The following is a 25,681-nucleotide window of genomic DNA, read 5'->3' on the forward strand; positions in this document are numbered from 1 at the left end:
GTTTTTGTCCTCCTTCTGCACACAGTATTACGTTTTTAGCCTTTTGAAAATATATGCCATGTACAGTGCCTTCAGAAAGGATTCATACCCTTTGACTTTAAATTTAAATGGATTAAATTGTTTGTTTTTTTCTCTCACCCATCTACACACAATACCCTATAATGACAAAGTGAAAACATGTTTTTAGAAAAAATTGAAAATGTATTGAAAATGAAACACAGAAATATCTCATTTAGATTAGTATTCACACTCGATACTTTGCAGATGCACCTTTGGCAGCTATTGAAGCTGTGAGTCTTTCTGGGCAAGTCTCTTAAGAGCTTTCCACACCTGGATTGTGCAACACTTTCCCATTATTATTTTCAAAATTCTTCAAGCTCTGTCAAATTGGTTGTTGATCATTGTAAAAAAATATATTTCCAGGGTTTGCCATAGACTTTCAAATAGATTTAAGTCAAAACAAGCGGCAGTTGGTGCCGTTTAAGATGAGGGAGGATGATAGATTTTTTTATGAGCATGGCCTTATTTCTATTATAGCATGTATATATATATATACATGCTATAATATATATAAAATGTTTTTGCCTTTATTTATACAGGTTTTTCTCATTGAGTTCAAATTTTCAAGAGACCTAGTCCAACAGCAGCAGGGGGGACAAAGTTTCAGCCAAAACAACTAACACACACTAACATAACATTGACACACATACAGTACAACAATGACATATTACGTAAAGAAAAAAAGAAAAACAATAAAGCTGACCTAAAGACAATTACACTCTTCTATGATATTTACATCGACCTAGTGTTTAAACCACCAACGTGACTAATGTTCAGGAGAGAATCCCAGGACCACGGGATTCTACCGTAAATGTTCAGGAGAGAATCCCAGGACCACGGGATTCTACCGTAAATGTTCAGGAGAGAATCCCAGGACCACGGGATTCTACCGTAAATGTTCAGGAGAGAATCCCAGGACCACGGGATTCTACCGTAATTGTTCAGGAGAGAATCCCAGGACCACGGGATTCTACCGTAATTGTTCAGGAGAGAATCCCAGGACCACGGGATTCTACCGTAAATGTTTAGGAGAGAATCCCAGGTACACGGGATTCTACCGTAATTGTTCAGGAGAGAATCCCAGGACCACGGGATTCTACCGTAAATGTTCAGGAGAGAATCCCAGGACCACGGGATTCTACCGTAATTGTTCAGGAGAGAATCCCAGGACCACGGGATTCTACCGTAAATGTTCAGGAGAGAATCCCAGGACCACGGAGCTGAGTAACTAAAATTATTTCTACCATAACTTGTTCTAAGTCTTGGTACTGTTAAAAGCAAATGAGAATGGGACCGTAATTGATATTTATTTACTGATCTGATTCAAAATGAACAGAGATAAAGTGGCATTTTACCCAATATGGCCTTATAAATCTGTGTATACCAGTGCTTAAGCCTAACACAAGGTCAATGACGCCCAGCCAACAGCGCTGTAGAGATCACAATGACGTGTTAGACATTTTTGATTGATAATGAACCTGAGGGCCACATGATATACTGAATCAAGTTCTCTCAGGGTAGTGGTTGAGCCCTGCATATACAGCTCTGGAAAAAATGAAGAGACCACTACACTAAAATGATCAGTTTCTCTGGTTTAACTATTTATAGGTATGTGTTTGGTTAAATTTACATTTTTGTTTTATTCTATAAACTACTGACAACATTTCTCCCAAATTCCAAATACAAATATTGTCATTTAGAGCGTTTATTTGCAGAAAATGACAACTGGAGGACCACCAGATCAAGACCCTGTCATGGGCCAGCCCATGAGGAAGACGGAAGATGGATGTTCACAAGCCATCAAACAAAGCTGAGCTGCTTGAATTTTTGCGCCAGGAGTGACATAAAGTCACCCAACATCAATGTGAAAGACTGGTGGAGATCAGGACAAGACGCATGAAAGCTGTAATTGAAAATCAGGGTTATTCCACAAAATATTGATTTCTGAACTCTTCCTAAGTTAAAACATTGGTATTGTGTTGTTTAAAAATGAATATGAACTTATTTTCTTTGCATTATTCGAGGTCTGACAACACTGCATCTTTTTTGTTTTTTTGACCAGTTGTCATTTTTTGACAATATTTTTATTTGGAATTTGGAGGAAATGTTGTCAGTAGTTTATAGAATAAAGCAACATTTTTCATTTTACCCAAACACATACCTATAAATAGTAAAATCAGAGAAACTGATCATTTTGCAGTGGTCTCTTCATTTTTTCCAGAGCTGTATATAACATCACTAAAATCTAAAGTCGGCAGGCCTCCAGAGAAAAACAAGCCTTGTGCCGGTAATAAAAATATTTTATTTTCAGCTTGAGCTTCTATGTTCTCTACATGAACAGTGAAGCTCAGCTTGTCATCCACCCACACTCCCAAATATTTGTACACTTTGACCTGATCGGGATTAGTTACATAGTATGTCCATCCAATGTAGCAATGACATGATTAGGCATTAGAAAATACCATGCATTTTGTTTGAACCGAATTCAGCTTCAAATCATACAGATTCTGTTGTATGGTGTTAAATGCTCTTTGGGCATTTTCAAATGCTAAACTAGATAAACTACTACCACTTGAATAAAGAACAGTGTCATCTGCATAAAATTAACATCTGTTGTTTTAATATGGTCCCAAATGTTGATGATATACAAAATGAACAACAGTGGGCCCAAAATAGAACCTTGCGGAACACCTGAGCACAACTCTAAGGACTCAGATCTACAATCATCCTGTCATTACACATTTTGTACGATTTGATAGTTAATTTATACCAGCAATTCAATAACATTTTAACCTTTGCACCAGCACAGCATGGTCCACGGTGCCAAATGCCTTCGACAAATCAATAAAGACACACAATGTAACTTCTTGTCAAGAGCACAATGGATGTCATTTAAAAGCTTCAATGATGCTGAAACAATGCTGTGGCCAGACCTAAAACGTGATTACATTCCATTTAAGATGTTGTTTTCTTGGAGGTAGTCCTTCAGCTGCCTACTAACTAAGGATTCCAGTGCCTTAGACAGTACAGACAATTTTGATCATCTCCACCTTTCAGGAGAGGCAGTACAAAAGCAGGTTTCCATAACTTGGGGATTTCCTTAACATCAAGCGTGAGGTTAAAAATACGTGTTGAGGGGGAGCAATGATGTATGCGGCTAGGTGAAGGAGGCGGGGCTCAAGATCATCAGGGCCAGGCGATTTCTTTCTATCTATTTCTTTCAGGGCTTTACGCCCTTCTGAAACAGAGAAGGATGAGTATGAGAACACTGGTGAAGGAGTGCACAGGGGTGTCAGGTAAATTCACAGGGGGCTCATTTAAACGTTTAACCTTTTCAAATAAACTGTCTGCATCTAGAAAATGCTGATTCAAGGCTTTCAGAATGGAGGTTCTCTCAGTTACAATCTGGGTGCCTACCAACAATTGTTTGTTTGGGAAGCTGTGTATCTTTTTTTGCACTCCAAACCTTTCACTACTTGCCAAAATTGGGAGGGATGATTTAAATTATATGAGGTAGATTTAAGGTAGTGGTCTGCTTTCAGTTTTCAGGTCATAGCCACACCCAGATTTCATAGACGTTTAAAAGCCATCCAACCATCCCCCGAACCAGACCTTATTGCTTTAGCCCACATGGCATTTTGTTCCCTTATGATTTTAGTAAATTCGTCAGTAAACCAAGGGTTCTCTCTGACCTTAATCCTGATATTATTTAAAGGGGCATGCCTATTGCATACACCCTGGAATGCACTGTAGAAGTAAGAAAAGGCTAATTCGACAACAGGGATTCATTCAAAACTATTCCATTCAATGCTAAATACTTAATGTAAAAAACCTTGAATATCAAACTGCTTCCAGTTTCTTTTCGTAACGACACGTGGAGATCACTTAGGAATTTTACCATCTCTCACACAGGCAATAGCAGAGTGATGACGTATGTAATTTGTCAAAAATACCAGATGCATGAAAACGATGAGAAGTGTTGGTTCAGATCAAATCAATCAATCAGAGGTTTTCAGATGATACTTTACATTCAACCTAGTTACACTGTTGACAATCTGAGTGAGATTATAGGTATTGCATAGAATTTTGAGTTGATCAGAGCTAGATGTTAACCAATTCTTATTCAGATCCCCCATCAAGACCAACTCAGAGTTGACATGCTGTGATAACAATTTATACAATACAATCCAATACAACACCCGCCAACTACTGAATTCAGGGTAAGAATTTCAGGACCTGGGTTAGATTGCACATTTCCAGACAGTAGAAGCAGCAAGATAATGACATGTCTAGATCGGGGGTTTACAACATTTGGATTTACAGACAGCACTTGAACAACAATCCACAGTCACCAGAGTCTTTTTAATTTCAGGAGATGTGTAAAGTTCAGAGACGTGGTTAAGTACCAAGAGAACAGTCCTGACATGTAAACGCAAACGTCCGATTTCTCACATGTTGTTTGGGAGAAATGTGCAGAGTTCTCGCATGCATTCACAGAGCAAGAGTGTGGTTTTTCCCAAGGCACGAGGTAGAACCAGTAATATATTCCCTCATTCACAGAGCAAGAGTGTGGTTTTTCCCAAGGCACGAGGTAGAACCAGTAATATATTCCCTCATTCACAGAGCAAGAGTGTGGTTTTTCCCAAGGCACGAGGTAGAAACAGTAATATATTCCCTCATTCACAGAGCAAGAGTGTGGTTTTTCCCAAGGCAGGAGGTAGAAACAGTAATATATTCCCTCATTCACAGAGCAAGAGTGTGGTTTTTCCCAAGGCACGAGGTAGAACCTGTAATATATTCCCTCATTCACAGAGCAAGAGTGTGGTTTTTCCCAAGGCACGAGGTAGAACCAGTAATATATTCCCTCATTCACAGAGCAAGAGTGTGGTTTTTCCCAAGGCACGAGGTAGAAACAGTAATATATTCCCTCATTCACAGAGCAAGAGTGTGGTTTTTCCCAAGGCACAAGGGAGAAACAGTAATCCCTCATTCACAGAGCAACGGGCTCTAAAAGTATCGCCAACCTTGTAAAAGCCAAGGGTAGACAACAGCAAAATCAGCAACAGCAGCATGTTTGTTTATTGCCCTATCAAGTAACATGAGAGAGAAAACGCAGCGCTAAGCACGCACAAAGTTAACAGAACAATCTAAGATATGTAGCCAACACCACGCTGAACACTAATGTTAAATGAGCTACGACTTCATACAAAAAGCATTCCTTAATAATAATACAAACATAGCAAGAATCACTAATCAAATCGTCCAACAGCAGAACAGTAAAAAGTCTGCGGTGTACGCTAATGATGTGGGCGAGCAAAGCTCCGAGAGAGAGAGAGAGAGAAAGTGAGAGAGAGAGAGAGAGAGAGGGAGAGAGAGAGAGAGAGAGACGAGAGAGAGAGACAGAGAGAGAGAGAGAGAGAGAGAGAGAGAGAGAGAGAGAGAGCAGCAGGTAATAGGAGGAGGCCGAAGAGAGGCCCTCAACTAGGCAGGTCAAAAACAAAACCATGACGGTGATACAATCGCTAACCAAATCCGTAATAAAATCGCTAAATTCCAGACCAGAATGGATGGTCATGTAAATGCAGGGAGCGGAATGTTTGGTGGGAGCCTCCAAGTACAGCTAATGTGAGGCAACTCAATTTTGAGTAATCATGGTGACACATTTAATACAGCTGCACACTCTTGCCTGCATCTAGCTGATCTAGGGAGCATTCATTAGTTCAACAGTTGCCAATATGAATTTCTATTGGACAAATTCAGTTTTTTTTATCCCAGTTTCATTTATTTTGCTTTTGTTTAAGAAACGTTTTTCAACAGAATCGGTGGAATGATTACACCCCTTGATCAAACGCAAACACAATTTTGAGTAATCAAGGTGACAGAGAGTGACACGTTCAATACCACTCTTGCCTGCATCTAGCTGATCTAGGGTGTAATCATTAGTCCAACAGTATCACCTCTTGCCTGCATCTAGCTGATCTAGGGTGTAATCATTAGTCCAACAGTATCACCCCTTGCCTGCATCTAGCTGATCTAGGGTGTAATCATTAGTCCAACAGTATCACCTCTTGCCTGCATCTAGCTGATCTAGGGTGTAATCATTAGTCCAACAGTATCACCTCTTGCCTGCATCTAGCTGATCTAGGGTGTAATCATTAGTCCAACAGTATCACCTCTTGCCTGCATCTAGCTGATCTAGGGTGTAATCATTAGTCCAACAGTATCACCTCTTGCCTGCATCTATCTGATCTAGGGTGTAATCATTAGTTGCAAATGTGAATATCTATTGGACAAATTCAGGCATTTTTATCCCAGTTTCATTTATTTTGCTACTGTTTAAGATGATTTTTTTAACAGAATAGGTGGAATGAATACATCCTTGATCACACGCAAACGCAATTCACTTTTATAGGAGCTACATAACAACAGCATGATCACTTTGCTCGTTGTATATATAATTCCTTCTCGCAACTATCTACGTGTGCACCTCCTCTCACCTTTTTCCCTTCACCTGTGGACTTCAGTGCACAACACATCAGCTGTCTGTGACCAGGTGAAAAAAACTTGACAAGCCAAACCTTCATATCATGACCGCTAACCGCAGACAACTATAATCGCTACACACAGCCTGTATTCAAAAGAAATATTCAGCAATCTGACACAATACTTCATAATGGCAAAGGGAAAACACGTTTTTATTCATCTTTGCAAATATAATGCAAATAAAATAAAATAATTCTTAATTGCATAACTATTCAGACCCTTTTCCAAGAGACTCAAAATTGAGCTCAGGACCATCATGTTTCCATTGATCACCCTTGAGATGTTTCCACAACTTGGAGTTCACCTGTGGTAAATTCAATTGATTGGACTTGATTTGGAAAGGCACACACCTGTCTACATAAGGTCCCACAGTTGACAGTGCATGTCAAAACAAAAACCAAGCCATGAGGTCAAAAGAATTGTTCGTAGAGCTCTGAGACAGGATTGTGTCGAGGCACAGATCTGGGGAAGGGGAACAAAAAAGTGATGCCTCATTGAAGGTCCCCACAGTGGCCTCCATCTTCCAATGGAAGAAGTTTGCAACCACCAAGACTCTTCCTACTGGCAGACCAGCCAAATTGAGCAATCAGGGGAGAAGGGCCTTGGCCAGGGAGGTGACCAAGAACCCAGAGTTCCTCTGTTGAGATGGGAGAACCTTCCAGAAGGACAACTATCTCTGCAGCACTCCACCAATCAGACCTTTATGGTAGAGTGGCCAGATGGAAGCCTCTCCACAGTAAAAGGCACACGACAGCCCACTTGGAGTTCGACAAAAGGCACCTAAATACTCTCAGACCATGAGAACCAAGATTTAACTCTTTGGCCTGAAGGCCAAGCGTCTTGTCTGGAGGAAACCTGGCACCATGCCTACGGTGAAGCATGGTGGTGGCAGCATCATGCTGTGGGGATGTTTGTCATTGGCAGGGACTGGGAGAGTAGTCAAGATTGATGGAAAGATGAACGGAGCAAAGTACAGAGAGATCCTTGATGAAAACCTGCTCCAGAGAGCTCAGGACCTCATACTGGGGCGAAGGTTCACCTTGCAACAGGACAACAACCCTAAGCACACAGCCAAGGCAACGCAGGAGTAGCTTCGGGACAAGTCTCTGAATGTCCTTGAATGGCCCAGACAGGGTCCGCACTTGAACCCGATTGAACATCTCTGGAGAGACATGAAAATAGCTGTGCAGCAACGCTCCTCATTCACCCTGACAGAGCTTGAGGATCTGCAGAGAAGGTGGCAGGTGTGCCAAGTTTGTAGAGTCATACCCACGAAGACTCGATGCTGTAATCGCTTCCAAAGGTACTTCAACAAAGTACTGAGCAAGGTGTGTGAATACTTATGTAAATGTAATATTTCATTTTTTTTTTTTTTTTATATAAATTAGCAAACATTTCTAAACCTGTTTTTGCTTTGTCATTACGGGGTATTGTGTGAGGCTCCCGAGTGGCACAGCGGTCTAAGGCATTGCATCTCAGTGTAAGAGGCGTCACTACAGTCCCTGGTTCGAATCGAGGCTGTATCACATCTGGCCGTGATTGTGTGTCCCATAGGGCGGCGCACAATTGGCCCAGCATCGCCGTGGTAGGCCGTCATTCTAAATAATAATTTGTTCTTAACTGACTTGCCTAGTTAAATAAAGATTAAATAAAGATTGATGAAAATAACAAGTTAATCAATTTTAGGATAAGGCTGGAACGTAACAAAATGTGGAGAAAGTCAAGGGGTCTGAATTCTTTCCGAAGGCACTTTATTTCGTATAGTTTTATCAAAAAAGGATAACGTTTTTTTATGTTTTACTATTTTAATTTTAATGAAATTCACTGAGGACAATGGTCCTCTCCTTCCTCCTCTGAGGATCCTCCACTGGTCACTGGTAACTCAGAAATTCACTGAAAGGTGAATTAATCTCCATAGCAGTGGGACGTAAGGGTGCTGAGTGTTCTGCAGCACCCCCAGAAGAATAGTCATACAAAACAAAATATGCAGACTGTATATATGCAGTCCCAGTCCAAAGTTTGGACAAACCTACCAGTTTTTTTTAATTTGTACTATTTTCTATATTGTAGAATAATAATGAAGACTTCAAAACTATGAAATAACACATATGGAATCATGTAGTAACCAGAAAAGTGTTAAACAAATCAAAATATATCAAAATAACCATCAACTTTGTGAATCCATTGGTGTTTGATAGGATACATATTATTTCACTGAATAAATGTTCTGAAAATATCTGATTTTCCTTGGTGTTTTAGTACCCTTATGGCACAGTGTCGCCCTGAGGTAGCAAACATGTATTTTCTTTAAATGTGGGGGATAAAAGTGATATTTTACTATTCTTATCAGAAAGCCTAAATCTTCCAAGAAATAGGATGTAATATTTTTTGTGGGAAAAACCAAAATGTGTGCAGCAAAGGGCTAATCAAGAATGGCATTTTTTTTCAATTAACGCTGCAACTCAATTAACTCTGCAACTCAATTAACTCTGCAACTCAACTGCCACCAGTTTGATGCCAAAACACACATATTGACAGAGTAAAATAAATAGTGTCAAACAATATATCCATAAAGGCGATTTCATGCTGAAACCATCCTATTGAACAGGATCATGTTTTACTGCTTCGTCATCCAAAGTATATATATGTTTTATCATATATTTTACATGTGCCACACAGAGGGCCAGATATGACACCTGTGATAATCTGAAGTACGCAAAAAGGACCACTAGATGTCATGTGATAGATTACATCAAATCCTTGAAAGCAGACATCCCATTTTTTATACATGTCGGCTATTACATTATTTTAACGTTATTTTAACGTGCTCCTGTTATTATTTTGGATGTGGATAAAAAAAAAAAACATGGAACAGGAGAGATAATCTAGTGAAACTCGTACTTAGAAACATGTATAACTTGCTTATTGAGAACGTGCCTCACACATGCAATACAATTTACAGGAACCAGTATTTTTTTATTTGAGGAGAAGTGCGATGCGTAAAGGCCAAATACTCGTTACGGCCAATTACAACAATGTTGACTGTCAACACTATGAACATATTGACCAAAACACTGGATTGTTCTTCTTCTGTTGCTATCACTCATTAGCTGTAGCTATTTAATAAGCTGTAGTATCAAGCCTTAATGGACTAGGATATTCCATGCCCCTAGCCGAGTCGGAGTTGAAGACAGCGCAAAGACCTTCAATAACTTGCAGAACTTGAGACATGTAGTGTTAAGGAATGTCTTGATTGGCCAGTTACACGTACAACTCGTTTATTCATCAAAACCCGCCATCTTGTGCCACCGCCAGCTATTGAGCTCATAATAACAGCTGTGGAAATATCGAGGACGCACTCCGGGACCTAGTGCGTTACCACCAGAGCTTAGATGTACCATTGCGTTAGGCTTATTAAAATAGAGCTCGACAAATCTTAGATCTCCGTGTCCAGCATATTTTAGGCCAAATGTCGTGAGTTATGAGCTGATTAAGTTTGTTGTGTCAGAGTGTGATACTTTGGCGTGTTGTGTTTCAGGGCTACTCCGGAGAAGACAGTAAGACATCAGGTCCTGCCGGGCCACTAGGTGAACCAGTAGGTCTTGCCTTCCTTCAACTTATCCTTCCTTTTCCTACAAGTGTGTGGCTTAGGGGTGAGTCAAAATGGCACCCTATTAAAGCATTATATAAGAATTTTCTAATAGTGGTGTTGCTTGAGGTGTAGCTGTCCAACCATGCTGAACAGAGGTCCAAGAGAGTGGATGTCCAAAGTGGTATAGTAGTGGTATAGTACAGATTGTAAGTAGTGTAACCTTTGAGAAAGACGGTATTGTGGCTAAAGCCCATACTATGACAGATACACTGGCCCTTAGTGTTTCACTCCAGCCTAAACTAATATGATCCATGGCAGAGAGTTTAAGGTGAAATACAGCTGTTCCTTAACATATTCAGAGCCCTAATGTACACTTTGTCACAAAGTGGTTGCCCTACTCATCTGATGGTGTTGTGTGTTTTGGCAGGGTCCCCCGGGCGAGCGAGGAGATCGCGGAGAGCCTGGAGATGAGGGATATCAGGTGAAACCAGCGTAAAAACCACACAACATCAAATGTATCACAAAATCACATTTCAGGTTGTTTTTCTGTTCTGCTTCCTTTCTTCTTTTTTTGGTGCTGGGTTGAAAAGCAGGCCTGTTGAGACCACACATATCTGAGACACAGAGCATCCCGGATTACTGAATTCCTAGCGATAAGCCAGGAGGAAATCTGGTGCTATTGGCATAGACACTGAAAACTCACACTGATGAAACACACACAAACAGTTCAAGTCAGGTGTGAAGGTAGCAGTACAAGATGAAAGTGGTGGAGAATCCTAGAATCCCCAGCGGGACATTTGCCAGACTTCTCCCCTCCTATAAATAGTTTCCCAAAACGCAGCCCTCCTCAGACAGTCTGCCAGAGAGAGAGAGAGAGAGAGAGATAGCTTTAAAGGCCCAATGCAATGAGTAACAATTAAGTAGCTAACTGTGATTGTTTTCAATCAAAATTGCCAAAAGGAAGAAAATAAATGCTTCTTATTAAGAGCAATTTCTCAAGCAAGGATTTTGCTAGGACTGTCTGACATTGGTCTAATTGGGGAGGGGAAGACTGACACATAGCTGTTATTGGTAGAGAACTCTCTTTCCTATTAAATCATTTACCGCCTGGTGATGTCACCAGCCAGGCCAAAACTCTATCCCACCAAAACAGGCTGAAATTTCAGGCAGTCTTTTCAAACAGCTCTTACATTTAAAGGGCATTATCATCATTTTCACAATTTCACAGTATTATTCCAACCTCGTTTGGAAATATATAAAACACAGGAAAGTGTTTTGAGTGTACTGGGTTATTAAGCATTTATAAGCATTTTTCTGCTGAACTGGATCTGGGTTCAAAGTCACAGTGTCTTTATTTGGCTTGTTGAGAGGCTTGATTGACTTTCAGGATTCCATTAATTAAACTAAAGGTCCATAACTCTACCCGTCTGTCTGTCTGTCTGTCTGTCTGTCTGTCTGTCTGTCTGTCTGTCTGTCTGTCTGTCTGTCTGTCTCTCTCTCTCTGTCTCTCTCTCTCTCTCTCTCTCTCTCTCTCTCTCTCTCTCTCTCTGACCCCTGACCCCTAGCTGTCACTAAATGACCGGACTTCATCTCCTCGTTTATATACCCAGATGAAGTGACTTTGTGGCTGTAGTGTTTCACCCGAATATAATGTGTTTGTCTCGTTGGTGTTTTCAGGGTCATATGGGTACCACTGGACATCGTGGGGCTGTTGGAGCGCCAGGCCTTCCTGTAAGTCCAATACAATGCTCTGTGTAGGTCTTATCAGCATTGATTTCTGTGTCACATTTTGCACATTGACATAAGAATAAATCAAATAAGTGCGATTTTTGTTGTCTAGGGAACACCAGGGGAACCTGGAGAACAGGGCCCAAAAGGAGAAATGGGAACTCAGGTGCGTGTGTGTGATTATTTGTGAATCCCTGTGTCTGATTCATGCTGCTCCAGGCTTGGGGAAAGGAAAGGACAGAGTTTGTTAAATCATGATCTCTAGATGAACTGTTACAGTACATTGTAGATGGTCAATAAAGTGTTATCACCAGGCTACTGCAGAAGCCTTCCTTACAGGCTTCCTTGGCTCTGAACACCACGAGGGTTAGGTTTAATAAGCAATCACCTGTCCGCACTACGATAGAAGAGGAGACACTCACTTCCAAACTGCAACTCCTAGCATGATAGCCGTTAGATAACCGGAGAGATAACTGGTTTTAACCTATCCCTCTTTTTGCTCTCGATCAACAATTTGAAGTGCCAGCGTGTAAGCATTCTCTCGTCTTTGCTTGGTTCTGCTACCTCCTCATAACAGAAAACATGAAGGGACGATTTTACTGCCATGAAATCAGACTGGGCCAAAACAATGCAGACAGGGTGCCTTTGATATTAGAGAAAGAGGAATGAGGAATGGAATTGTTTGCTTGGCCACCCACTATGCACTTCATGCTTCAAAGTGTTCTGTCTGATTTCCACAAGGCAACTCTTCATTTTCTTATTTTATTCTCTGAACACGAAAGGCAAGCTTGAGAATATATACTGGAATGCAAAACCTTGGCATCAGTTAAACTTTTGGGAAAAATGAAATACTTCACTTCAAGTCTGAATTACTTCAAATCAGAATAATTTCGTTTCAAGTCTGAATTATTTCACTTGAAGTCTGAATGATTTTAACTGCAGCTTAATAATGTGAATATACATTTTCAGCTGTGAAAATGATTATTTCTTACATAATGTTGCTCTTCATGGAATGTAGCTCTTTATGTTATTCTTTGATCTACATGTTTCCTAACACAAGCTGAGTTATCTACATACTGTACCTAGTTCTAAACTCCTTTGACTTGTTAAGACATGTGAGTTGGCCTATTTGCCTATTTATTCAGATTGAGTGGATACTGTATAGAGATAGGATTTCTGTGAATGTATTCACCTTGGCGTGGAGTTCTGAACAGAGCCTGAATGTGGTCTTCACATATTGCATGCACATATATATACCTTACTAGAGTAACACAAGACTAGAGGTCCATGAGTTAAACAGGCACTACACAGAACTGCATATCTATATGTCCATTTAGTTTAGAGTAAAGAACTAAGCCCAAAGTAATCACACACGATACAAAACATATATTTTTTAAGGATTTATTGGTACTAAACAGTTGGAATGAATGTGTCTGTCTGTCTTGTCTGTCTGTCTGTCTGTCTGTCTGTCTGTCTGTCTGTCTGTCTGTCTGTCTGTCTGTCTGTCTGTCTGTCTGTCTGTCTGTCTGTCTGTCTCTATCTATGTGTATCTGTCTGTATCTATGTCTATCTGTCTGTATCTGTCTGTATCTATGTGTATCTGTCTGTATCTATGTCTATCTGTCTGTATCTATGTCTATCTGTCTGTATCTATGTGTATCTGTCTGTATCTATGTCCATCTGTCTGTATCTATGTCTATCTGTCTGTATCTGTCTGTATCTATGTCTATCTGTCTCTATCTATGTCTATCTGTCTCTATCTATGTCTATCTGTCTGTATCTATGTCTATCTGTCTCTATCTATGTCTATCTGTCTCTATCTATGTGTATCTGTCTGTATATGTCTGTATCTATGTGTATCTGTCTCTATCTATGTGTATCTGTCTGTATATGTCTGTATCTATGTGTATCTGTCTGTATCTATGTCTATCTGTCTCTATCTATGTCTATCTGTCTGTATCTATGTCTATCTGTCTGTATCTATGTCTATCTGTCTGTATCTGTCTGTATCTATGTCTATCTGTCTGTATCTATGTGTATCTGTCTGTATCTATGTCTATCTGTCTCTATCTATGTCTATCTGTCTGTATCTATGTGTATCTGTCTGTATCTATGTCTATCTGTCTCTATCTATGTCTATCTGTCTGTATCTGTCTGTATCTATGTCTATCTGTCTGTATCTATGTCTATCTGTCTATATCTATGTGTATCTGTCTGTATCTATGTCTATATGTCTGTATCTGTCTGTATCTATGTCTATCTGTCTGTATCTATGTCTATCTGTCTGTATCTATGTGTATCTGTCTGTATCTATGTGTATCTGTCTGTATCTATGTGTATCTGTCTGTATCTATGTCTATCTGTCTGTATCTATGTGTATTTGTCTGTATCTATGTGTATCTGTCTGTATCTATGTCTATCTGTCTGTATCTATGTCTATCTGTCTGTATCTATGTCTATCTGTCTGTATCTGTCTGTATCTATGTATATCTGTCTGTATCTATGTCTATCTGTCTGTATCTATGTCTATCTGTCTGTATCTATGTGTATCTATGTGTATCTGTCTGTATCTGTCTGTATCTATGTCTATCTGTCTGTATCTGTCTGTATCTATGTCTATCTATGTGTATCTATGTCTATCTGTCTGTATCTGTCTGTATCTATGTCTATCTATGTGTATCTGTCTGTATCTGTCTGTATCTATGTCTATCTATGTGTATCTGTCTGTATCTATGTCTATCTGTCTGTATCTATGTATATCTGTCTGTATCTATGTCTATCTGTCTGTATCTGTCTGTATCTATGTGTATCTGTCTGTATCTGTCTGTATCTATGTCTATCTGTCTGTATCTATGTGTATCTGTCTGTATCTATGTCTATCTGTCTGTATCTGTCTGTATCTATGTCTATCTGTCTGTATCTATGTCTATCTGTCTGTATCTGTCTGTATCTATGTGTATCTGTCTGTATCTATGTCTATCTGTCTGTATCTGTCTGTATCTATGTGTATCTGTCTGTATCTATGTGTATCTGTCTCTATCTATGTGTATCTGTCTGTATCTATGTCTATCTGTCTGTATCTATGTCTATCTGTCTGTATCTATGTCTATCTGTCTGTATCTATGTGTATCTGTCTGTATCTATGTGTATCTGTCTCTATCTATGTGTATCTGTCTGTATCTATGTCTATCTGTCTGTATCTATGTCTATCTGTCTGTATCTATGTGTATCTGTCTGTATCTATGTCTTCCTGTCTGTATCTATGTCTATCTGTCTGTATCTATGTGTATCTGTCAGTATCTATGTGTATCTGTCTGTATCTGTCTGTATCCATGTGTATCTGTCTATGTGAATGTGTATATTATTAGATTGTGTGTCTGTGTGCATTTTTACAGGGCTTAGAAGGAAAGAAAGGAGTGAGGGGCCTGACTGGGACCGCTGGTATTGAAGTAAGTATCGCATCACCACAATGCAGAGTGGACATAGAGTGAAGACTGAAGGAGATGAGAGAGATGTAGAGAGGTACAGAGGGAGGAAAGAGATATACTCAACCGTACATTCTGTACTACAGTACTACAATAAACAAACCCCATGCAATAAGTTGCTTGGAGAGGACATTTACATCGTTATGGACTGCTTTGTATGGGGGAGAAACAGGGTGAGAGAAGTGGAGAGGGTGAGAGATTATGGGGGGAGGTCATGGAGTGATGGAAACCCTACGGAAAGAGTTATTGCGGAGAGCTGAGTGATGGTATTTACAGAGCACTCCATAACTATGTCCAGAACATACACTACCGTTCACAAGTTTGGGGTCACTTAGAAATGTCCTTGTTTTTGGAAGAAAACCTTTTTTTTGTCCATTAAAATAACATAAAATTTGTCAGAAAAACAGTGTAGACATTGTTATTGTTGTCAATGACTATTTTAGCTGGAAACGGCAGATTTATGGGATATCTACGAAAGCGTACAGAGGCCCATTATCAGCAACCATCACTCCTGTGTTCCAATGGCACGTTGTGTTAGCCAATCGAAGTGTATAATTTTAAAAGGCTATGATCATTAGCCTTTTTGCAATTATGTTAGCGCAGCTGAAAACTGTTTGAGCTGATTAAAGAAGCAATACAACTGGCCTTCTATAGACTATTTGAGTATCTGGAGCATCAGCATTTGTGGGTTCGATTACAGGTTCAAAATGGCCAGAAATTAAGCACTTTCTTCTGAAATTCATCAGTCTATTCTTGTTCTGAGAAACAGAACAGAGCAAACTGACTCTAACCAGAATAAAAAGAGGAGTGGGAGGCCCCGGTGCACAACTGAGCAAGAGGACAAGTACATTAGAGTGTCTAATGTGAGAAACAGATGCCTCAAAAGTCCTCAACTGGCAGCTTCATTAAAAAGTTACCCGCAAAACACCAGTCTCAACATCAACAGTGAAGAGGCGACTCTGGGATGCTGTTTCTCAAACTAGACACTCTAATGTACTCGTCCTCTTGCTCAGTTGTGCACTGGGGCCTCTCACTCTTTCTATTCTGGTTAGAGTCAGTTTGTGCTGTACTGTGAAGGGAGTAGTACACAGCGTTGTATGAGATTTTCAGTTTCTTGGCCTTTTCTCACATGAAATAGCCTTCATTTCTCAGAACAAGAATAGACTGATGAGTTTCAGAAGAAAGATATTTGTTTCTGGACATTTTGAACCTGTAATCGAACCCACAAATATTGATGCACCAGATACTCAACTAGTCTAAAGAAGGCCAGATTTATTGCTTCTGTAATCAGCTCAAACAGTTTTCAGCTGTGCTAACATAATTGGAAAAGTGTTTTCTAATGATCAATTAGCCTTTTAAAATGATAAACTTGGATTAGCTAACACAACGTGCCATTGGAACACAGGAGTGATGGTTGCTGATGTAACGGATGTGAAACGGCTAGCTTAGTTAGCGGGTGAGAGAAGCTAAATAGCGTTTCAATCGGTGACGTCACTTGCTCTGAGACCTTGAAGTAGTAGTTCCCCTTGCTCTGCAAGGGCCGCGGCTTTTGTGGAGCGATGGGTAACGATGCTTTGTGGGTGACTGTTGTTGATGTGTGCAGAGGGTCCCTGGTTCGAGCCCGGGTATGGGCGAGGGGACGGTCTAAAGTTATACTGTTACACTGATAATGGGCCTCTGTACGCCTATCTAGATATCTCATTAAAAATCAACCGTTTCCAGCTACAATTGTCTTTTCCAACATTATCAATGTCTACACTGTATTTCTGATCAATTTAATGTTATTTTAATGGACAACCAAAATAGCTTTTCTTTCAAAAACAAGAACATTTCTACGTGACCCCAAACTTTTGAACGGTAGTGTATAATCTCCATGAAGTGACATTTCATTGGGTTTGTTTTGTTGAAGTAGCAAGACAGAATGTTCAGTATACAGAATAGTCCGTCTTTACAATATTAGAACATAGCAATAGGTTGAGGTAAAAAATGAACGTCCCTTTATTTTCCATAAAACAGTTTTAGATCCCAGTCTATCACTGCCAGTCAGGAATGCATCTCTTAATTCCAGATGTCTCTGAAGGTAGATGTATATACAGCCAATTAATGGGGGAGGAGGCACTGGGGGGGACTGGAAAAGGTTGGGAGATGAGAGGGTTAGTGTATCGTAGCGTAGCTGGTTGGATCAACTGCACTAGTGATAAGTGACCTTGTCTGGCTGAGACCTGAACATTCAGGTTAGCTCCCATAGCTAATGCCTTTACAAGTATTTCCATGGAGACCTGACAGATTGAGTCTGATATTGTTGTTTTGTATTTCCCAGGGGGCCATTGGTTTACCTGGACCCAGAGGCATGGAGGGATACGCTGGGCCTGACGGCCTCCCAGGACTAGTTGGGTTACCAGGTTTTCCAGGGAAGGCTGGGCGACAGGTAGGCATCATATCCCAAAAAGATCACAGTCTATTTTTGACGCATTCATTCCGCATCGTTACAGAGGTAATTCTGCATGGTTACAGGGTCAATCATGCGTGGTTACAGGGTTAAAACAGAAACAACTCAAAGGGTTAAGTTTAATTTCAAGTGGTTAAGATTAGGGCTATGGTTTGGGGAAGGTTTAAAACAAAATTACCACCAGGTATCATCAATATTCTCATGTATTCTCACGGCTTGCTAGAACATTGTGAACTGCCGTGGCGCAGGGGTCTGAGCGGCGCAGGGGTCTAAGCAGCGCACACTGGCTCCACACATCTAGAGTGTGCTCCCTGTGCTGGGCAACCATTTTCTACGGTGAGCGCAGAGGAATGCATATATCGACATTCTCGGGACCTTTTCAAACGTCCGAAATCGCAGTGATCAGTCAACATATCCTGTCCCTCACACACACACACACACACACACACACACACACACACTCACACACAAACACACCAGTGGAGGCTGGTGGGAGGAGCTATAGAAGAACGGGCTCATTGTAGTGGCTGGAATGGAATCAATGGAACGGAGTCAAACATGTGGCTTCCATATGTTTGATGTGTTTAATACCGTTCCATTGATTCCATTCCAACCATCACAATGAGTACGTCTTTCTATAGCTCGTCCCACCAGCCTCCTCTGACACACACACACACAGTCGCAAAAACAATCTAGCGCTTTGATGAAACTGGCTCTCATGACTACCGACACAGGAAAGGAAGACCCAGAGTTACCTCTGCTTCAGAAGATAAGTTCATTAGAGTTACCAGCCTTAGAAATGGGCAATTAACAGATTGCAGCCCAAAGAAACGCTTCACAGAGTTCAAGTAACAGACACATCTTAACACCAACTGTTCCGAGGAGACTGCATGAATCAGGCCTTCATGGTCGAAACGCTGCAAAGAAACCACTACTAAAGAACACCAATAATTAGAAGAGACTTGCTTTGGCAAAGAATCACCAGCAATGGTCATTAGAATGGTGGAAATCTGTCTTTGGTCTGATGAGTCCAAACTTTTTTGGTTCCAACAGCTGTCTTTTAGTGAGACGCATCATAGGTGAACAGATTATCTCCGCATGTGTGGTTCCCAACGTGAAGCATGGAGGAGGAGGTGTGATGGTGTGGGGGTGCTTTGCTGGTGACACTGTCCGGGATTGATTTAGAATTCAAGGCACTCTTAACCAGCATGGCTACCACAGCATTCTGCAGCGATACGCCATCCCATCTGGTTTGTGCTTAGTGGGACTATCCTTTGTTTTTCAACAGGACAATGACTCAAAACACATCTTCAGGCTGTGTAATGGCTATTTGACCAAGAAGGAGAGTGATGGAGTGCTGCATCAGATGACCTGGCCTCCGCAATTACCCGACCTCAACCCAATTGAGATGGTTTGGGATGAGTTAGACCGCAGAGTGAAGGAAAAGCAGCCAACAAGTGCTCAGAATATGTGGGAACTGATTCAAGAGTGTTGGAAAAGCATTCTTCGTGAAGCTGGTTGAGAGAATGCCAAGAGTGTGCAAAGCTGTCATAAAGGAAAAGGGTGGCTATATATATTTTGATTTAACACTTTTTTGGTTACTATATGATTCCATATGTGTTATTTCATAGTTTTGATGTCTTCACTATTATATATTCTACAAAGTAGAAAATAGTAAACATAAAGAAAAACCCTTGAATGTGTCCAAACTTTTGACTGGTTTGTGTGTGTGTGTGTGTGTGTGTGTGTGTGTGTGTGTGTGTGTGTGTGTGTGTGTGTGTGTGTGTGTGTGTGTGTGTGTGTGTATATATTTATATTTGACTGGTTGTGTGTGTGTGTGTGTATATATAAATCAGTTTTTCAAACTTAATATTGTCAAAATACGTTCAGTACTTACCATAGAAGGGAGTTACTGCCATTACGACCGGTATGTACTTCCAAAAAATGTGTAAATAACGAGTTACATACATCTGGAAAAATGCCTTGTCTGGAAAGAATCCATGTATTGTTTTTGACCAAATGGGCACCAAATCCAACTCTTCTGCACCTCCAATAAAATCACTCATTACTGCTACCTACAGGTCGGCTGATCCAGCAGCACGAAAGTAGACAATATAGGGTATGTTTTTACAGTGATTGTATATTTATAGATAGGTTTTATTTGGTGTATTTTATTTCCATTACTAATATTGCAGAAGAGGTGCACAAAAACACTATTTAGATTATTTTCAGGCAAAGCCTTTCTTTCAGTTGCATGTACCATTTATTTAGACCTTGTTTGGAAGTACATACTGGCCGTAATGGCAGTAATGAAAATAGTTGCTCATCGAAGCTCCACTCTTTGGTAAGTACCAAACATTATTAAGCTTGGAAAGCTGGTGAATGGGAAGTTGAATGGGTACTTCCTGAGTTTAAAGGAGAATCGCCATATTCAGCGTCTCCTGTAAACCCAAATTCTGGTTCAATCTATCCCTAAACAAACTCTTGCCCTTTCCATGCTATACAGTAGGTCACAGTAAATCAGGGGATTTATTGCATTGAGTAATTGAACTTTTAAGAGCCATTCTCTCAGCATGGTTAAATCTCTGTGGGTGACAGTCTGACACGCTGTCTGAATCCGAGTGATTTTTACGATCCACCTTTTTAATAAATTTTTACCTTTCAAAACCTCTTAAAGGACAGGACCCTTTTTTTAAATTTCCACCTAAAATGACAACCAAATCTACCTGCCTGTAGCTCAGGACCTGAAGCAAGGATATATATTTGGGTCTCCCGAGTGGCGGAGCTGTCTAAGGCACTGCATCTTAGTGATAGTGATCCTTGCTTAGTGATGTGTCACTACAGACCCTGGTTTGATTCCAGGCTGGATCACAACTGGTGATTGGGCGGCACAAACTCGGCGCAGCGTCGTCTGGATTAGGGTTTGGCCGGGGTAGGCCGTCATCGTAAATAATAATTTGTTCTTAACTGACTTGCCTAGTTGAATAAAGGTGAAATAAAATACCATTTGAAAGGAAACACTTTGAATTTTGTTGGAAATGTGAAATTAATGTAGGAGAATATAACACATTAGATATGGTAAAAGATCATACAAAACAAAAAAATGCATTTTCTATTTACATTGTTTTGCATCAACTTTGAAATGCAAGAGAAAGGCCATTCATTCAGATAGGAGTCTAGGTATAATTTAGATTTTGGCTACCAGATGGCAGCAGTGTGTGCGCAAAGTTTCAGCCTGATCCAGTGAAGAATTGCATCACTACACACTATTTTGTATCAAGTCTGCCAGTAGTTTGCCCAAATGTGCCGAATTGGTCAATTGATACATTTTCAGGTACATAACTATAGATAACATAGAAAAATGCTATGGTAATAAAACATTTAAGTTTACACACTCCCGGGAATGAAAAGACACTCAACTCCACACATCTAGATGGCTGGGCGGAGTGGACGAGGGGCCAGAGACAGCAGGGGCTCAAACTGTAGAACCCAGTTCCTACATTTGAATATAGAAATGGATTTTTTTAATCAAACAAAACTATTACATTTACATTTAAGTCATTTAGCAGACGCTCTTATCCAGAGCGACTTACAAATTGGTGCATTCACCTTATGACTATGCTACATGTTATCTCTGAGACCCTCAGGATGACAAATCAGAGCAAGATTACTGAGTGTAAATTCCTGATTTACCTTCAGAGGTGAATGTTTCAAACCAGTTGGCGTGATAAAAGAGTTTTGTTGTTGTGCACTCTCCTCAGACAATAGCATGGTATTTTTTCCATGCTCAAAAACCTCACTCGTCTATTTCTCCTGCCACGTAACACGTAGTCACAACACTAGCTATGTCACAGGAAATCTCCAACAAAGGACAAACTAAAGAATGTACCGAATATGGTTATGAGATTATCCCATTACTAAGTAGATTAAGACAACACATTATAAATGTGTGGCTAGACTGCGATCAGGATGAAAGACTTCTGTAAATCCATTAAATCCACATATCACCGGATAAATTGAGCTTTTAATGGATTCAATATGGCTGACCCTCCCATTCCCATCTCCCTCTCCTTCTGGACCCGCATTCTTATAATGTCTCAGAGTAGGAGCACTGATCTAGGATCAGGTCCACCCTGTCCAGTAATTATAATCTTAAAGGCTAAACGGATCCTAGTTCAACACTCCTACTTCTCTGAGATGCTTTATGAATAAGGGCCCTGCTCCCACCAGCTGTGTTTAAAGTGCTGAAGGATATTCGGCGGAAAATGACTGGTCATTAAATGGCTTATTTGATTTGTTTGGGTTTCTGTGGTCAGAGCTCAATGGGATTCTTTCTACTGAAGTCTGCAGCCCCGGCGGCCCTGAGTATGCAGGGATTTTATGCATGATGTCCTTTCCCCTGCTCCCCAGACAGCCAGACCGGCAGTGTAGGGACTTCAGTATTAGCCACCCTGTCTGTCAGTTACATAAGAAGCAGGTCTGGTAGCACAGAGGCAGTTAAGGAGGGAGGTGTTTACGGTGAAAACACACTGACTCTCTCACACGGAGATGGAGATCCCAGCATGAAACAGCCATGGTGATTTTACACACATATCTACTACAGTGCTGTACATGACTGCTTCAGCTACCCTGGAGGGACAGACTTTTACAGTACACTCTGTCCCCTTCCTCCTCCTCTACTTGTTCAACTCTTCTTCACCATCAACCCCATCTTCTCCATCCTCCTCCTCTTCTTTCTTCCTTTTCTTCTCCACCTCTTCCTCTCCCTCCATGTCCATGTTTAGAATTGGTTGAAATGCATAACCAGTGAAAGGTTACCCTCCTGGTCAGCGGCTGTTTTTGTTGGAGCCTGCTCTCTGTGGGTCTAACCTGTGTCAGACAGAGTCAGGGGAGCCCTTGTTATTAGTGAAAAATAAGCAGGAGACTGATGAGGACCATAGCATAGACCAGCCTCTGTGTCCCCCTGACCTGACCACCATCCCCCAGACCTAGTATCTTCTTACTGACAAAACAGTATGACCACTAGGTTGTCTATCACGCTGTCTTTCACTGTCTCCTTCTGTCTGTCTCTCTCTCCTCTCTGCCACTCTGTCTCTCTCGCTCCGTCTCCCATGCCTCCTTGCTACAAAAACCTCTCACATCGTCTCTCCCTCGTTAATTCCATTGGGTGCAGGCAGGACATTAGTTGCTCAAGCCTCTTAGCCAGAGTAGTAATGCTAAAAACAAAGAGGTTTATGTGTATTACATTTATTTGACTTTTTGACCTATTACAGGTGGGTTAACATGTCTGGTTAAGAAAGAACTATGTGGTTCTCAGACCAAAGCCCTTACTGTGTAGTAGCATGGGACATTATTGCCTATTAGTTCCACTTGAGTGGGTAGTGTACGAATAAGTGTGTATGGCCTTGCCGTGTCCTGAGTATCCAAGCCAGAGTTGATTAAACCCCTCACTGATTTGATGAACAAGACAATTACACTACCCGTCCTTATGCAAGACCAGGGATTGAGGTTGTACCAACAAAACCTAGACCTCTGTAATTCCAAACCACTTTCTCCTGCCGTTTTGGAGGGATCCTTTTCTCTCAGCGTTTGGCGGTGTCACGAGTTATCCTCGCGCCTCGCGACCGGCGATCGAGCCAGGAACAGTAGCTGCTGTACGCGTAGCCAGCGCTGGGCCACCGCTGGCCTGCAGTTGGAGTGGGAAACGACTGTGGTTGCCGGCGGCTCAGTGCGCTATAAAAAGTTCAACAACAGTCAGTCATTTTGATGGACGTTTATGAAGCAAATTGCCAGGAAAGATTATGAGTCAGGAAAGACCTACTTAAGTGCTGCTGTTTAGAGATCTGACTGTCAAAGTCAATGTCTCACTGTCAAATTCAATGTCTCACTGTCAAAGCATAGTCAACTTACACACAGCTCTGACACACACACACACACTTACCCCACCAGACATGCCACCAGGGGTCTTTTCACAGTCCCCAGGGCCAGAACAAATTCAAGAAAGCGTACAGTATTATAGAGAGACATTATTGCTCAAATAAAGAGCAAACCTGGTTTCAGAAAACAGATAAAGCAACACCTCACGGCACAACGCCTCTCCCTTATTTGACCTAGATAGTTTGTGTGTACGTGTGGATATGTCTGTTCTTGTCTATTGATGTTCTGAATTACGTCACGTTTCATGTTATGTTTGGACCCCAGGAAGAGTAGCTGCTGCTTTTCCAACATCTAATGAGGATCCTAATAAAATACCAACAAAAACAAGCCCGTGGCTGACTGTCAAATAAATGTCTGACTGTCAACGCCAATGTCTCTTTTCAGACACAGACAGACAAGTTGATCAATATCGTATTCATTAGGTATTTATTAGACTTTTCAAATACAGAACCTGGCCCATGAATCAGTTAAATGTCACTTTTACTTAGTCACTGGCTACACATACCATTTGTTTAGCTTTTTCATGCTTTCCTTTCAGCATGTCAATGAGTTTCAATTTGGTGCGCCCATGTTGACTGTGTCTCTGTGCTTTCTTTCCTCAGGGTCAGCGGGGCACTGTGGGGCAAGAGGGGGTAGCAGGACTACCTGGTCCCAGGGGGGAACTTAGTCTGCCTGGGTTGGTTGGAGAGAGGGGGCCTGCTGGAGAGAAGGTACCAGTACCATTGTATCAGTACCATCGTACCACCATCAACCTTACAGTCTTACTCTAGCCTCAGATCTGTACTATATAACCAACTCCTATGCTGTTTGGCATGACAATGACTAATGGAGTTGGCAGGACAGCACAAACAGATCTGGGACCAGGCCTACCCTATAACCTCTGACCCCTGACTCCTATGTGCTGTTTCCAGGGGGAGCCTGGCTTGGCAGGAGAGAGGGGAACCCCAGGGATCAAAGGCATGGAGGGGTCGTCCGGAGACCAAGGCAGAATAGGAGACCCAGGACGCAAAGGACAACCAGTGAGTGCTCCCCATCCATCCAGTCATTTTAGAATATCGCCAACTGCCTTCTAACTGGTCACAGTTTGTTAAAAGATTCATATATTTGACATCAACAGCTCACCCAAGGTTTAAGCAATGTGTTGAGGTACTATATTTACTTGTACGTCCACTTGCACATCCTCATCCGCACATCTATCACTCCAATGTGAATTGCTAAGTTGTAGTTTCTTCGCCACTATTGGCCTATTTATCGCCTTACCTCCTTACTTCATTTGCACACACTGTATACAGATTTTCTATTGTGTTGTTGACTGTACGTTTGGTTTATCCCACGTGTGTAACTGTGTTGTCTTTTGTCGCACTGCTTTGCTTTATCTTGGCCAGGTCGCAGTTGTAAATGAGAACTTGTTCTCGACTGGCCTACCTGGTTAAATAAAGGTGAAATAAATCATAAATAGATATACAGTATATCATAGAAGGTTGGTTTGTTATGTACTGCTTTGACACTAATTCAAAGATGAGCTCATAATAAGGCGTTTAGTTCTCTGCTCTGTTGCCCTGGGTTAATAACCCTATCACATACATTCTTTATGACCTGGAAGCTCTATATATAGCCGTAGGGGCTCTGTGCTGGGGTCAAAAATGTGCATCGCTCACAGATTTCCACCCGAGTCGACGAGTTACAAATGATCTAGGTGAGACAAGGAATGGGAACATTCCGCTTGGCAAGGCCGGCTTATGTGAAACTTACCCGACTCTCACTCCAGGGACCAAAAAACAAGGTGCTCCATTTTTCTTATATCACTCGCCCCGAAAAAAACACCCTCCATCCCTCCCCTTTCCCTCCATCCCTCCCGGCATCTCTCTTTCGCGCCACCACCTCCAT

At 41.2% G+C, this 25,681-nt stretch overlaps 1 protein-coding gene across 1 annotated transcript in view; it reads left to right on the forward strand.

Moving 5' to 3' along the window:
* Positions 1–25,681, forward strand: part of LOC115145412 (collagen alpha-1(XXIV) chain-like) — a 213,867-nt gene that overhangs the window by 178,315 nt on the left and 9,871 nt on the right. Inside the window, exons 40-47 of the mRNA XM_065002804.1 lie at positions 10,142–10,198; positions 10,623–10,676; positions 11,873–11,926; positions 12,036–12,089; positions 15,319–15,372; positions 17,729–17,836; positions 24,397–24,504; positions 24,706–24,813. Of these exons, the coding sequence (XP_064858876.1) occupies positions 10,142–10,198; positions 10,623–10,676; positions 11,873–11,926; positions 12,036–12,089; positions 15,319–15,372; positions 17,729–17,836; positions 24,397–24,504; positions 24,706–24,813 (597 nt within the window). The remainder of the gene's footprint in view (positions 1–10,141; positions 10,199–10,622; positions 10,677–11,872; positions 11,927–12,035; positions 12,090–15,318; positions 15,373–17,728; positions 17,837–24,396; positions 24,505–24,705; positions 24,814–25,681) is intronic.

Source organism: Oncorhynchus nerka, linkage group LG17 (assembly GCF_034236695.1).
Source record: "Oncorhynchus nerka isolate Pitt River linkage group LG17, Oner_Uvic_2.0, whole genome shotgun sequence".
Classification (NCBI taxonomy): domain Eukaryota; kingdom Metazoa; phylum Chordata; class Actinopteri; order Salmoniformes; family Salmonidae; genus Oncorhynchus; species Oncorhynchus nerka.